The sequence below is a fragment of the Lampetra planeri genome, chromosome 2, assembly GCF_965212315.1.
Source record: "Lampetra planeri chromosome 2, kcLamPlan1.2.h2, whole genome shotgun sequence".
Taxonomy (NCBI): Eukaryota; Metazoa; Chordata; class Hyperoartia; order Petromyzontiformes; family Petromyzontidae; genus Lampetra; species Lampetra planeri.
In genome coordinates, this window is record NC_136108.1 from 15,843,941 (window position 1) to 15,861,193 (window position 17,253).

A 17,253-nucleotide genomic window follows, 5' to 3' on the forward strand; every position below is an offset into this window, starting at 1 on the left:
ATGATTGATGATGATATTAGTCAATAACCTAACCGTCCATAATGTATAATGCAGTGATGTCCTTGCAGGCATCAGTCATCATGCTTCAGTGACAGTGTTCTGTTCAAATGTACCAGCACAAGACCGAGAGGCACTTTACACCTTCGTCACTTAGCTCCATCCATTTTCAACGTAATGTTAACACTGCTCTATTTTCATAAATTCAAACGTATTCATTTGTATGGAACCGGGTCCCATGAATACAAATCGGCCATCATCAGTGTTTCACATTTTGCTCTGTACTGTATGTTGATAATGGTTCCACACAATGAGTTGAAAGGCAATGGTGTCACTCCCAACATCCTAAATAATCTTAATAACGATTTTCTGCAATGTCTGGCAAACTCCTCATCCAAGCCTTCTTTCGAAGGTGATTTTGGACAAAATATACGTTTTCTTCAGTACCCTGTTCCCTTTAGATGTCTTTTCCTGGAACGATATTTGTTCTCCAATGCCATTAAATCAATGCTGAGAAAAATGTATACTATAAATTATGAATGGGAGTTGGTGCAAAAATACAGAACTCATAAGTAATGTATGTGTGTGAGATGCGTACTACGATAATTAATACTGTATGTTTAATCACCCTTCTGTCCTGGTTTTGCACAAATTAAGGTGGGCGATGTTCATATGTTATTTATGAAAGGCTTACTGAGCATCAATACTCTTTTTAGGAGGATCTTGCATTGCGATGTTTGATCCGTTTATATTTGACGGGTGTTTTTTAATTGGTAATGATATACAGTATGTAAACTATTACAGTCATCGGAATGGACACAGTTTATTTAATATTTGGCACATTTTCTATGGCATTGATTATATTCTATTAAATTTTCACAGAAAATGGTAATACTTTTTTAGATAATGTTGCTCATGAACTTCACAGAGACAAATTGATTTTCATAATTCAAGTAAAAACATTCTTGATATATTATATGGCGGAGTGCCCATTTGCCAGATAACTACATTACAGTTTAGTGTAATTTTCCTAAATATAGAAATTAATGTCATTGGTAAAATCCATATCAAAATAGTTTTCCTAGACAAATCGTGGTTCGTGTTATAATAATGACTAGTATGGCATATTCCTTTTCATATTTTAACATGTTCATTAACATGTAGCAAGATTAACATAATGTATGCCAAAAGGAGGGACCAGAGCACTCGGCTTGCACTGCTTAAATCCGGAGTTTTAATCTGAGCAGCCACATGTAATTAAACTGGGTTCCACAGTGCAGTGAATTGACATTGTCAGTCCGTGCCAAACAATGACTGCAAATAAAAATGTATTACATAATTTTTTGTGTGCTTAATTTAGCAAAATAATTAAGTATTTTGCTTTAATTTCTAGTGACACATACCTGTATAGCAGGGCACCTGGGAAAGTGCAGTGCCCCTTGAATGTATATGTGGTCACTTCAAGAGATCTCAAAAGTAGATTTTAAGTTTTCGTGACTGCAAGGATCCATACTCTTTGGTTCTTTCGGTAAAGTCACGTAGATGAAAAAAAATGAAAATAACTAAATTAAATCACGACGTTTCGGAGGCAACACAAGCTTCCGTCATCATGTGGAAAGCCACAACAAAATTACTGTGTTCACTACAGGAATTTTTTCATCTACGTGACTTTACCGAAAGAACCAAAGAGTATCTAAGAAGTAGTTACGTGACATCTTCTTTTATCCAATACAGGGTGATGAACTACACTGTGAGATTTCAGAATGTTGTCCAATAGTTCCTAAGATACTAAAATAAAAAATGGTATAAAGTTAGGGAAGACAATCACCAAACCACCGCTATAATGTAAATTTTGCAGGTCTTCTGAAGACCAGATATGGTATATGTCGATATACAGAGGGTGGACTATAGTGTTCTGCGAAATACAGTAGAACTCTGATAATATCATCTGTGCTACAACAATCTGCGAATCCTACAATTCGTGGCTCCCTCTCACGGTCCTTGGCAACTGCTGTAATCCTCAACGGTGGAGATCCTGAATCTGCATTTCTGCCACGTATTTTTGGATATCTTTTAACAAAAAATCAGTTGTGTACCTCTGTTTTTGTCCCTGTGTTTGTGTTTCTAGGTCTCGATTTGTCTCTGCGTCTCTGTTACTCTGCAACCCGAGTTATGTCCTTGTGTCTCCCTTTCACTGTAGTTCTTAGCTAGCTTTGACATGCCAGAAAGCACTTATGACACCGAAATGTGTTTGAAGCTGTAGATTGTTAAATACCTTTTTGTAAGGTCTGTTGGCTAAAAAGATTGGCCTGCATTATCAATGTGTAAAACCTCAAATATTGTACTGCATTAAAACATATATATTTTTTTTTATATGATGGAAGATATTTAGAAAATAGTAAAAACATATATTTAATTTTAACTTTCGATTTAAAGCTTTCGTGAATACAGGGATTCATCTTCTTGGTTCTTTCGGTAAAATCACGTAGAAGGGAAATAATAAAATAATTCTCGCGACGTTTCGGCCACAACGCAAGCAGCCGTCCTCAGGTGAAGAACAGGTCTGTCGGAAAGCTGTCTTTCCGACAGACCTGGTCTTCACCTGAGGACGGCTGCTTGTGTTGTGGCCGAAACGTCGTGAGAATTATTTTATTATGTTTTATTTTTATTATTTTATTATTTCTCTTCTACGTGACTTTACCGAAAGAACCAAGAAGATAATTTTAACTTATTTCAGCCCTTTGTGAGGCCACTGCCGCAGGAAGGTCTTATGCCATGTCAGCTGTAGAGGTTATTTTACCATACTTCACCATCATCGTCAATATAGGTTGGTAAAGCAGGGCACGTGACCTGATTAATGTAAGCCATCGCTGTAAATCAAACTAAAAGTTTTAGGGTTCATCATTATTCTATTTCTGTTTTTATTAATTCTGTGAATCATTGTGGAGTAGAGCCTGAAGGCTGTACAAAATAAAGTTTTTAAATGTATGCCAAAGAATGAATTAAGTGTCTCTGTCTTACAAGATAAAACTTTACTCTTGAAATACTTTATTTCTGCATATCATGGATACGTCAGAATGCCTTGCAATTTTATTGTTTTGTGACGATTACCTCCTGGCAATGATCATGTCTGACTGCACACTTTCTAAAATTAATCCGGATTAAAAAATCCATGATAAATGTTTAATTTTAGTTAAATGCAGTCATTTAATTTACTGAATGTCAGTATTCAAAGTTAAGTAATGTTTGAGTTGATTTGCAAATAACGAAGCTATAATACCCACTTATGTCATGCTGTAAATATTTTATACACAAGTATAATACAAATCACGTCATACATTTCTCAAATACACATTATGTTTTACTATGTGTCTGCATACTATTGCCAAACTATAGTCCTGTGAATGTACATTTCTTTGAAGTAAATTACTAAAACGTATAATTCTGTATTTAAATGCATCTCTAAATACAAATCTCATGCCTTGACATTTTCTCTATGCAGTATTTGACTGCCGACGTATGTTCCCTCATCTCCGTCCTTCATCGCTACTGAATCATCACAGCCACCGGAGTAAGCTGGCTGTTTGTTCTGAACTCATGTCGGTATCATAAACCTAAAACAAGCCATTTGTGAAGAAAAATAACCCATATAGTGTATTAGTATTCCTTGCATAACTTAGTGGTGTGGAACATAAAACAAGTTTTTCCCATATTTGCAGTCCAATTAGGAGAGTCTTGGTTGTGATCTAAAGGACAAGTTTAGAACATTTCACATGAAGAATTGTGTGACAATTTGTTAGGATGCTTGTAATTTTCAAACACATTACTGGCAATAATTTACAATTGTGTAGTAATACTTATCCAGCGCATAGCATATGCATACCATTTATGATTGATATATGTAAAATGATTGGTTATATTTATGTCATCACAGTGAAAAACTTATTTTTTGGGCACAAAAAGTATAAAAGTTTTCAGTAAATAATGTTATATCTTTGGGTTAGATCGCATAAATATAAATGTCGTTAAACCCGCCACCACCCGACACAGCAAATTAGTTCAGTTTGTCACGTAAACAAAACGTGACAATTAGATGCTAGTTCAGCACACTGTGTGTTGGAGAGTAAAACCCACAACATTTACAATTCGAATACGTGATCTAACCCAAAATCCTCTATTATGGATAATATTGGTCACCAAAGCCTACTTGTATTTTTAAAAATCCCGTTTCATGAGAACATTATAAAAATATGCCAATATACCAAGGTTTTTTTCCCTTTAATATCAGAGGAATGTAAATAAAATCCAATTTTAAGTTATGTTTACTTAAAACAGCCCTCTTTTGTTTACCAATTCATATTCATAGAAGCCCTCTGCGGTGAATCTCTTTGGAACAAAAACTAAATCGACCGTGAAATTGCAAAGCGTCAACTTGACCTACGGTGAATATCGGAGGCTTGTTGTCGCACACAAGGCCACTAATAGGAGTCCGCAAACCTTTTCACACCTGGGGTGTCAACACTCTTTTTCCTAGTGACCTAAAGCCGTGCACGGCCTATGACCTTTACATCAGACCCTTTTAAAGAAGAGTCCCCTGTTTCTTTATCCAATCTTGTCTCACCGACTTAAGTAGAAACCAATGTTAGGACAAGCAATGTGTGTTTACCCTGGAGCGCATAAGTATTTTACTTGAGTTGTATAATCGTCTATAGTAGTCTGGAGAACCATATTTTCTGACGTAATAAAATACACATTTATACAAAGACTGCCTACTTATATCAACCTAATAAATAAATATATTTCCTTTGCCCGATAGCAACAAAGTCACATTTTGACTGAATGCCCTTCCTTGCTTCAAACAGCACTTGATCCGACCATTTAATCCCACCACAGATAATATCCACACACGTTGACACAGGATATAATTGTGTAGCATAAATACCCTGCTCGAATGTCTGCCTCTATCTTCCTTATACTTTACTAGCTTTACTACCCGGCTTCACCCGGGACTTAGATTCACGACGCCCGGCCACCTATGTCTCCCCAGTGGTGATGTTCACACACCACATCAATTTCCCGTTTGAGGCTGAGTCGACCTAGGGGAGGCCCAGGACCGGTTCAAATAATCGTCACCGGTGGTGGCCGTGAGCAGGAATGAAACTCGGGTCGCCGGGTTCGTAGCGCAGCGCGCGAACCACTACACTACTGCTCCCCCCACACACACACAACTTTCAGGGTGCGTACGGCAGGTAACGACTGAAATAATAAAGCAATGCTGCGCGAAGAACGCCTTAGACCTGCAAAACATTTGTATTTCACTTTACCCGCGATCAGCAGGCACACTGCGTTACGCTTCCCGCATGCGGGTGACATGACAGATGTGACGTCACAGCTCACTTGCCGTGCAAAATATATGCATTATTGCGCCGCACCCCCAAAAAAATAATAAAGTGTATTTTTATAATTTTTGCATGGTGTACAGTCTGGAAAGTACTCACATGGCAAATTTCAAGTTTGTTGCATGTCGGGAAGTACGAGAAACATTTTGGACGGACACACATAATCACAAATTTCCCTTTTATATGTATAGATAGAAGAAGATCACTTTCAGGTAGCTGGGTGGCTCAGAGGTCAGGCCACTGAGCTAGCATCGCTGTGATCCTGGATTGGAATCCTAGAAGCTTTTATCCCCTCATTAAACCGGAGTTCTCATTTAGCAAGTTGGTGGTCTCTGCTTGGCCACCAATGACTAGGTAAAAAAAGTTACATTAAATTGGGATTTTCATTTAATTCGGCTATATTCCTGCTCTAAGACGAAAAAAATTGCTTCATTATCAAGCCTTGAACATGTTTTCACGAGCAGTATGGGTTGAAAGATGCTGCTGCACGGTGTGGATAGTAGGTCACTTAAAGATATGTGAACCATTCCCAAGCATGGGATGATGAGTTATAATGTTTTATTTATTTATTGCCGTAATAATTATTACACAATTGGAGAAAAAAAAGACAAACACATAGGTGTAATGTTTGTATTATCAGTATTTACATTAATTTGACTCCTGGAACCAACTCCACTGCAGCCAGAAGGGCATAGTTTGTCTTCACCATGGGAACGTGAGATTGCCACCAATGTTTCTGTGGGTGACTTACGGAAATCAAACTGTTCTGTCCTTATTTAAATAGGGATATGCATTGCCTATGTGACTTTATAATGTGTACGGTATTGTGGCTGTGTATGTGCATTATAACATGAACCCCACTAAGTGCAGTGCCTTTTGGCAGGTATTGATGCACCATGATGTAGACCTTTGGCATTTTCCTCTGAAAAATCTATCTCGACCAATTTTTGGTGGGTGAAGATTATCACTGATTATTTATTTAAACACTAAAATCGACATTGAGACAGAACATTGCAATGTAGGTAAAACACGTTTCGTAAAAAATCATTGCTGAACTGATCTGCCCCCTTTTCTCTCTCTCTGACCACCCGACCTGGGAATCAATCCCACGTGACATTTCAAAGCTCTGGGCCATTTGCTCAAAATGCCATCAATATTGGACTCATGATGTAATAGATTAAGTGAAGGCAGATGTAGAAATAATAAATTCTCCTCCCTTTCATCTTTGGTAGAGAACAGCTGTGGTTAATCTGTTATGAAAATCAACCCGAAGGTAACGCTTGTAAACTGAAACGGAACAAGTGTTGGAATTTTACCTTTTCCAGATTATTGGAGGGCATGTTTTTGGAGTTTTATATTTAATAAACCCAAGTTATTATAATGCACCCCTTTAATCTTTTTTTTTGTTCGTCATATACGGTCATTTACGGTCATTTTTAGAGCCTGTTTTCAACCAAGAGTCCACACCGTGTTTTGTGTCAATGTTATATTTGTCATAAGCTGGACATGTAAGCACAAGCGAATCGCACACTTGGGCTTTGGTCTGTCCTATGCACATTGTGGAACATATATTTGGTTTATTGCTATTGATATAAATATTCAGAAATGTAATATTACTTGTGCATAACCCATATGACATTACGCATGCTCACCCCAATGAAGCAGAGACGGGTATATAGTAATACAAAACTATATACAGTACATATACACATTACGTAATGCTAATGATATTTTCATCAAATATATATTGTAAAATCACTGAATAAAAAAAAAGCTTAACGTAAGCTGCATTATTTGACGGAATTTTCATCACTCACCGATGAAGTGACCATCAGGGCTCTGCGATGAGCACAGGGCCCACTGCTTAATGGATGTGATAAGTGCATCGGCAGCAATCCCCACAGCTCCATGAGTGCCATCTGACCATGCTGTAGCAAAGGGGCCCCTCTGGGTGAGAAGAGGAATCTGGGGGCCTGTCTCCCTCGCACATTATTTCCCTCTCGAACACTTATGCTGACCAATAGTGCGAGTGATGTTGTCGAGCATCATCATTGGTCATTTTCAGTCAACTGCTGGGTTAGGAATTCCCGTCGCTGATGCCCTGCACCCATCACCTAGGGTACTCTTCTTGCATTTGCCCTCGTTTAATTGTCCCATGTCTTACGTGTGTGTATTCCTTCTTTGGGCTACCTTTTATAATCCAATTTTTCCATGCCTTCAAGCAACATGTCCGAATGGAATCTCACAAGTGTGGTGCTGAATATAGCATGCAGATTCCAAATATGCAGGGTGTTATGATACGAACATGCATGCCTATTTGAAGATGTCCGAGTTTTTTTTTCCTTAAATTTAGTTGCTTTTCTGTATTATTAAACTCAATTAAGTTTCATTTTGATACAAACTGATAGGTTGGGTATTTAATTAGCCGAAAGCTAGCAAGTCTATATGTGCTGATCCACAAATATACAACATAAATACAATACTATTTCAATATATTGTTATGATTACTATGGTATTACTAACCTTTTTACACCGTACCTTAACAACTATATGCTTAATTAGGCTAGGATTTACAGTCATGGTTATGTCAGTGCATTATGTGTAGCGTAACTTTTGTGTCTAAGTGTACCAGTATAACTGAATAGCCATGTCAGAAGGCAAGAGGTAAAGTAGGTTTAGCAAGTCTGTCATTTATAGGCAATACGGTAGCAAAAATGACACATGAGAAACTATGACTGCATTAAGAGATAATGACGTATATATATTTTTTAAACAATTGTTTCATGTGCTAGCCGATGAATTTAAATGTGTGTTACGTTTGTCTCGCCTCCCGTTTACGGCATGCAGGCCTGTGGTGACCCAAAGGCAAAGCCTACCTACCTGCTCGACAAGAACCTGGAATCGGCCATTAAGCACATCGTCCGCAAGTTTCCCAGCGTGGACACGCGCAGTGGCACAGTAAGTTCGTTCCTTCTACCGTGCACACAATCCCGCTCGTGATGCTGTGACACACGTGAAAATTGACGTTTTCTTCAGCCTGTATGTATGTTGAACTTCTTTCGCGCCGTACGTAGTCAGCGGTGTGGGGGAAGGACAACGGCCTGCTTGCTTGGCTGCACTCTGTATGTTCGCACAGTAGAGGATTATGGTTAAAACGACAACAGTTTAGGGTAAATGTGTGGATGGTGGTTTGTGCCACGTTTAGCAGAGTGTATTTCTTTAGACTGGCATCGTATAATATTGCTATGACACAGTCACCTCTCGATTATCCAGGGTGGTGGCGTTAAGGGGGGGCCCCGGAAAAACTAAAACACGCAAAATGTATGAAAATTAGGCTATAGAAACGTATTGTTTACCTACGTATAATGGGGGAAAACATGGAGCATGCGTCATCTGTTGTTGTTTGTGAAAGTAATCGGTTTACTTACCGGCCCGCAATAAATGAGGAGCAGACAATAATAATATTAATAATAAAATCAGCACATGGAAAAATACTCACATATTTATACACAACTGCAATTAATTAGCAGCGTAGCTAATCCTCTCATTGATAACTGTGTAGTACTAACACAGACTATGAAAACCCTACACCTTTATTGCCTTAAACAATGGTACATTTTTGCTAAATGGGGAAAAATGCATCTTGTGTTCTTGACATGTTTGCACACACGTTAAACCATGGTTGGCACGTCCATATTAAACATGGGAGGCTAACTGTTCTGTTTTTGCATATGGCGGCAATCTGTTCGGGAGCTAAATGCCAATGTCGAGGTCTGCTAGCCATGAAGGAGCTTTCAGGAGAGAGTTCAGGAGGTTAACTGATGCCACACCATGGGGAAGTGAGGAGAGAAGATTACGGTGGGGCGGACAGGAAGTGTTTTTGGAAACTTGAAATTAAGAAAAAAAGAAGTGTCTGTTTTAATCATGGAGATTCTCTCGCTGAGGTAGCAAGACACAAGGCTGGACAGTTTCCCACCTTAGTTGACGTCTTAAACAGCTCAAAACAAATGTCAAGCTACAATTAGCACTCACTATTTAGTATGTATTGTTATATTACGGTAATATATTACAATATATATTAGTGATTTGCGCACCTTTCCTATACTTTGCACTCCTAACTTGTTTTTGTATTGTTTGTTGTAACATTCTGACCTGCTCCTCGTGGACATCTGTGAAAAAGAGCTTTACAGCTATTGGATTCCTCCAGTTTAAATTAATATTCTGATTCTGAAATAAGGTTGGTCTTTACCTGTAAATAACCTTAACTTGCTGCTAGGCCGTGGTTTGCCTTGTGATCCTACCCGCTCAGCTACAGTGTCTACAACTGATCAATATTTTTTTTTACTTAAACTCAAATACTTTGCACTCTAAAATGTGCTACTCTGCATGGCTTTATATTTACAATAAATAGAAGGTATATTCATATATAACACCTCGAAACATTCATCAGTAACCTTGTTATTTCCCACGTGGATGTTTCTTGTGAGGGAGGGTGAAGGCCAATTCTATTGTTCAGTTTCCCACGTGGGCAGACTTTATCCTCCCTACACTCACTGTGGCACCACCTGTGGGAAACTAAACTTGTTGTGTTTAGTTTGTTGTCCTTCCCCCGCACCTCCGATTAGCACGGTTGGCTACGTACGGCGCGAAATAAATGATAAAAAAAAATACATGTGCAAAAACACAGTTCTAAAAACAAGTGGATTATTTTGAATTTAAGCTTTCGTGACTGCAGGGATTCATATTCTTGGTTCTTTCGGTAAAGTCACGTAGAAGGGAAACAAAATTATAAAAATATAAAACAATTAAATTCTCACGACGTTTCGACTGCAACACAAGCAATCATCATCAGGTGTGGAAAAACACAGCAAGAACCAAGAATATAAGTGGATTATTCATAACAAATACACGTAAAAACAGCACAACTCTCGGGCTATTACAAGGAAATTTGAGTTTGGCAGCCAGCATATGGACACAGGATGTATGGCCATACAATGTGCACTCATTGGTTCTTTCGGTACAGTGTGTAGTCATAAAACAATTGAACAATGTAAACTAAAGCAGACACAGATGTAGTTATGACTCAGGCTGACAAAATGGGAACTTGGCTGAGCAATGGCAATGCCCATCCCATCTTGTGCTGGGCAAAGTATCAAGAACGTTTCGTCTTCGCTCGCGTGGAAAAATGTGTACAGGGTGTTTGTAAAGGTGTAGTGAATCGCTGAAGCATTACATTTAGGCAGACGTTTGAACTGTGTGGCTCTGCTTTGACATTTGCCCTTGGGAATATCTGTTTTGCTGCTGAAGAAATGCAACGTGCCATTAGACAATACTGCAGTGTGCGTGGAGGCGTCCGTGTGTTATGTGTGGTGAGCGGTGGCGTAGTAGTTTAGCGTGCTGTGCTATGAACCTGGCGACCCAAGTTCAATTCCCGCTCACGACCATCACCAGTGACGATTATCTGAACTTGTCCTGGGCCTCCCCTCGGTCGACTCATTCTCAAATGAGTACCTGGCGCGGTGTGTAAAAACATCGCCACTGGGGAGACACGCATCCCCTCGTGTGCCGTGCTGGCCTTCAGAGGTGCTCGCTAACAGCACTTGCCCCGACAGCCTGTCAAGGCTATACGTGGAATCTTTGTTATGTGTGGTATATTAAATATGCAGGGTCATCTGACCCAAACCTATTCGAGCAATGATATTTCATGTATGGTAACGGTGCATATTCAATTGTGCTTTGCAATGCATTGTACAAGCGATATTCATTGCAATGAGAGAAAAAGAAAATGCAAACAGTTTGAATACGTTTCAAATTTACATGTACTTGCATGCATATTAAAATGGACATTTTTATTTGAATGCAAGGAGATATTTTTTTACATTGTGTATATTGTGATTATGTAAGTAACAAAACATAATCATTATCAGCAGCGGCAGCCACTGTTTATCCACTGCTGGATGAAGGCCTTCATGCCGTTGCCATCCCTCGCGACACTGCAGTGCCACGATTCATCTCACTCCTGCCCATGAACTGATCTCATTGCTCCAACTCTATGTTGTCATTTTACATATTCATTACCACTCTGTCTTTATTCAGCTATGCAGCATATTTCATGTATTTATGGCATTGCACCTAGCTGCAGATTTGGATAAACGTCACATTTGTCATATCCATTGTATCTCTTATTTGCTCAGAGAGAGCATTTACATGTGACATTTTGCGTGGGATGAGATATAAATTTTACTAAAACCAATCATAGGCTCTTTTTCTAAGTTATATCAAAATTCACCGTTATATGATTATCCCTAGTCATTGGCTCGATGCATCATATCACTGTCCTGGAATCGACTGACAGCTTAAGTTGAAATTAAACTTTACAGCTGTCACGAGCATGTCATGGAAGAATTCATATTTTAAGTGCCTGAATGCAGCATCGGCCCATGTTGGCACTATTTTTCTCTCAAGGGAGTGGCACCCAGCTCAGCTGCCCTCTGTGCTCCTCCTCTCGCAATGCCATGCCCTCCACAGCAATGTCTTTGAAAAAGCTAGCTGGCAATAGCTGGGGCTGTGATGCTCGGCTTCTTTGTACAGCGGCCTCGGCCTTGGTTTACTCTGCGGCTAAATACTGCCTGACTGCCTGCCTGCCTGGGAGATGAGTTCATGCATGAACCCCTGCTGCTGTGGCCCTCGACGGTCAAGCCTTCTGGATTCGCACTCCCTTTGCCCCCAGTAGTCGACGGCGACGAACAACCGCATGAGAACATCACACGGGTTGCTTGCGGATAGCTCGTGCATGTATTGAGACTCGAGGACACTCCACTGCAGATGTGTTGAACAACTTAACACAATGGGACATCTCGTAAACACCTATCCACTGGAACTCATTCCTGGGAAACCTCTCTGAATATCACACTGCATCTCCTGAAGCTCTTGACCAGAAGCCTAAATGTAAAATCATACTGTAAAATGTTGCTATTCTTCCATCTTCATTAATGCTTCGTCTTCTCTGTTACTCACTAGCCACCTGTTGTAACATGCTCTCTCCGAGCCACTCTCCCTCATGCTTCACCTTGTTCTTTTCCCTGTGCCCTTTTCATACGGTGGATTTGTGACACACTTCCTATGGAACAACGTCTAACCTGTGCATTCGATTTTTGCCAAATTAAAGAAAATGACTAAAACTACATCTTTAATGTCATGATTCATGCTGCAATTTAGGTTTAGGCCTAATAAGGACTGGGCCAAATTGGTGTTGTAAGACCCTCCACCACCCGACATAGCCGAAGAAATCAAATTGCCACGTGGTGTGCAAGCGGCAGTGAATTTTTATGCTTGAAATAGTTGAGCTTGGCAAGTTGTATTATGCAAATACCGGGATGGTTCATATGTTTTCACAATGTCAATGATAATGGTAGGGGCCCTTTAAGATTGTCAAGGGGTTAATGTTTGCAATCCATTCTAGCTGAACCACGACCTTAAGACTAGCTTCATGTTAAGTTCCTTGGAGTTTTGTGAGTTGCGCCACATGCAGACAATAAGCTGTGAAAATAAATTAATTGCAGCGAGGGTTTTCTTCCTGGAAAATGTGTGCAATGTTTTGTTGCTTTGCCGAGACTGCATTAGTCACCTGGGTTAGGAAATCCTTAACTTTTATTAATTTGTTTATTTAAATTCGCTACTTTAATACAGTATTCACACCGCATGGACTTGATATTAACATCCGATTTTTTAAAAATAATCTAGATATAAAACTTCACATTAAGCATGCAAATATCACACCTTATTAATCCTTATTCTGATAAAACAATGGCTGGACATTTAATCAACAGTGGCTTAAAAGCTTCTCCTATGAAGTGCATAGTTGAATGATTTTGTCATTTAATCTTGGTTTAATTCTAATGTCATCTGTCCATCCAGCACTGAATGTGTAAACTCTGCTATTCTGCACATTGTTATTGCAGAGCAGATGACAACAGTTTCCCATATTGGTTACGTGGATGTAATTCTCATTCCCAGTTTAAAAGAACCTGATGCAGTTATGTTCTTCCGACTTAGATAATCAAACGCTTCAAAATACCTTTTTAATATGAATGAATTAATCCATAATATAGGTTATTTGTTTGGGGTGAGATTGCGTAAATATATAAATGTGTTGTTAAACCCGCCACCACCTGACACAACCAATTAGTGTAAGGTTTGTCACGTAAACAGAACATGCCAATTCGTTACGTGTGTAGTGAGCAACTTCCGACACACGTCTAGTCGAAGGCTTCTTATTTATTAAGAGCACACAGGGCGATACACTTCGTAACGCGGCTACACCCAGGCTGTCCAAACACACAGCCCATCTCCGTCCTGCGCTACGCTGGCTGGTTGACGAGCGTAGCGGCGGAGCTGGTCTTGCAGGTAGAATAGCCACGTGGTCAAAGACGAAAAGATGACGATGACAGCGACGCAACCAGGACCCAGACCCCCACACGAACAGCCCCGAAGCTCTGGTTCGGTGCTCCTTATATCTGCCTGGCGTGGCTAAGCTCCACCTCTGGCCACGCCCCCTTTCTAGAACCTTCAGGATGGTTCCCGGAGCTTCTCGACTGACTCCTCCCTTCACCTTTACCTCCGATACGGCCCTTCATCATAAGGCATTATGTAATTATGTAATGCAGCCATAACCGTAGTTACCCCTTCAGGCCGGCAGGTGTCACCCTGTCATTACACTCGTACAGCACACCGGTGTGTTGGAGAGCAAAGCCACAACATTTACAATCTGAGTACGACGTTTCGCCAGTAATTACAAATAGTTTAATCAGGCGACATAATTAAATTCTTGTGAACAGCAATAGCAGTTAGAGTGGGCCATCACTGTGTTGACAACGCAATAAAATTGCATCATGGGGTGCCACGGTGGCGAGATGTTAACTACCTTGCCTGGTATACAGGAGGTCGTGGGTTCGATCTCAACCCTAACGCCTGTATATTTGGAGTTTGCATCCCTCTCTCTCCCTGTGGTCGCATAGTTGTTTTCTCCAGGTCCTCCGGTTTTCCCCTACAAAATTAGAGACATGCGTTTAAAGTATTTGGCTGCTATAAATGTCCACAGGATACGGCCGCTTTGTAGAGCTATCATTTGTGGCCAGGCCACTTCTGAAAAAGAGCTAAATAGCTAATCGGAGCCATACCTGGTAAAAAAATAATAACCACAGTGTATATTTCATTCATATTTTCTGCTTGTGTCTTGCCAAGGTTTTATTAGCTTGGCAGAATACAGATCTTTCCAGTTATGCACTGAATGGAAAATTATTCTTGGAAACTCAACAACGCAACGCACGTACTCTGCTGTGAGTTATTAACTGCTGGCAATACTATGCATATCTGTAATGAGTATGCGTTAAACAAAATGTATACATTGTGAAGATGTGCATTTAAAAATAATGTAGGTACCTTTCTTGTTATGTTCTGCATTTAAGAAAGTGTAAATTTCTAAACAGTGTGTTATTAAAATATCTAGTACGATTCGTATAAAAATGAGGGCTGTGGTGTATGTACAATTTTTCATGTAAATTTCATTTAAAAATGTGATTGATTATTAAACACAGTCTGTCTCCGAAATGTTAAGCTTTAATTAAATTAATATATATATGAAAATAAATATTTTGAATGTGACAGTATAGCTGACATACCATTTCCACGTGGCACCAAGAATATTTAGTGTTAACCGGCCTAAGAAGAACCAACCATCTAGCATAGGCTATTTAAAATAAGCACTTTTTTTGTTGAAAATAAAAAGCAACTCCTTTGACTACATCATTTTTAAATGTTATATAAATCCCCATTTTTATAATAATAAACTGTTATATAGCATCAATCAATCCAAGATTTATAATGCATGACATTCAGCAAAATGCAGAGACGGAAGTGTGAATCGCACCTAATTTTGAACATTTCAGAAAAAAAATTCATTTCTCGATTATTTACCTCGGAAGGCCTATCTGAGAGGTTCATTTGAGTTTACACGAAAAGTACGACCCTCTTATATATTTGGCTTTATAGGAGAGAGGATTTGTAGTAGGTTCTCAGCAGCATAGAAATACTGGAGCACATTTATCAAACCTAATTTTGCTGCATGATTACCCACTGAACATACATCAAAGACTCCCTCTTGGGTGTTCAGAATGGCGAGCTATGATATTTCTGCTTTGCTTGGCTCGGTAAAATGGAGTGCAGGGGTTTGGAGCCATCCTTGCAGAGGTGTGAAAAAATGAACATGTTTCCTGGTTCCCTACACTGAGTGAATTATTATTTCTGTCCCTGAGGCCTAGGACGTTGTTGAGGCCTTGCATACGGTACTGCATATGCTGTATGCATTATTTGTGAATATCGGCTTCTCAACAGTAGTTTCCACTGTTACTGTGGAAAGGAAAAGAGTCATAAAAGCATCGTTACTGTGTCTTGCATCAACAAAGCTGTGCAACGTTTCACAGGGGGATGCAATTACAGTGACAAAAGGCAATACTATTTAAAGTAAAGATGTGTCCAGATATTTTCACCGAATTGATCTTGCATTGCCTCGGCTGTAATTCAGTGCAATACGGCTCCTTTCTTTAGCTGTAGATGATACTGTGTGTGAGTTGTGGGAAATGAATGTGATATTTATATCTGGAAAATGTTGTCGTTTCAATGCCTTCTTTTTTACTTCAACGTACAAGGCAGTGACAGCGGTGTTTTATCATTTTCATTGCCCACAGATTGAATTGCATTGCTAAATGTTCAATTTTGTGGCAGCTAATTTAGGACAAGGCCCATTAATGTCATCACTCATCACACGTTATGTACATAAACATGGAGCGGAGCACATTGAAATAGATGAATATATGCTCTATTCTGAAATGTACCGACGTGCTCTATTTACTAAAAGGAAAGTCACATTTGTACACGATTCTTTGTTTGCATCCAAGATTGAATTATAAAATAGTGGATTGCTGTGTGATGTGTGCTGCATGATGTTCATGTGAAGGGAATAGCATTTCACAATACATTTCCCACGTAGTTTTAAAGCAAAACAAAAATGCTTTTAGGGAATTTTTCTGCGGCTCATATTGATAATTGAATTTTTCAAGCATGTAGGCAGCTCTTTTTCTCCAAAACGTTTGTAATGTTCATTTTGGTTTTCTTTTTTCTGCTTCGGTGAACATAAGAGGTAATGCTATTAAAGCTGTCTGTCCTATTATGTACATATGTTGCACTTCTTTTGCACCATACGTAGTCAACCGTGCTAATCGGAGGTGTCAATCACAGCAGAGTTGACAAATGTTGATCAGGGAATTCATTGCAATTAATTCCCGGTGTAGCGGTTCAATTTCCTGCACCATCATTATTTATTCACGTTACTTTCCTGCAATGTATGTATGTTGGACTTCTTTCTCAACTTACGTAGGTGCGGGGGACGGACAACAAACTAAACTTAAAAATCAGTTCTAAAGAAATGAGTTTTCAATATAGATTTAAAAGTCCATAGCTCCAGTGGATTGCTAATACCACGAGGAAGAGCATTCCAGTTGATCGCAGAATCACATCTGAAAGCACGCGATGCAGTGACCATCTTTGATCGATGGTTAGCCAAAAGCCGTTTCTGCGAGGATGACCGGAGTTTCCGTGATGATGTATGCCCCTTGACAAAATTAGCGAGGTATTGAAGTTCATTTGTGGCAAGCATTTTGTGTGTGTAATGAGCACAACCTTATAATGTATTAATTCGGTAACCAGAAAATGAATAACCATAGTTCTGCATTATTTACGTGCGCTATTCTTGGACGCAATCTTTTGGGGTGTTTTGAATGATGAGATAATTGCCGGAGAC

General features: G+C 39.4%; 1 protein-coding gene across 2 annotated transcripts in view; it reads left to right on the forward strand.

Moving 5' to 3' along the window:
- Positions 1-17,253, forward strand: part of LOC144728958 (nck-associated protein 1-like) — a 130,501-nt gene that overhangs the window by 9,024 nt on the left and 104,224 nt on the right. For both annotated transcript variants that reach the window (XM_078608747.1, XM_078608757.1), the window contains exon 2: positions 8,244-8,354. In XM_078608747.1, coding sequence (XP_078464873.1) covers positions 8,244-8,354 — 111 coding nt within the window. The remainder of the gene's footprint in view (positions 1-8,243; positions 8,355-17,253) is intronic.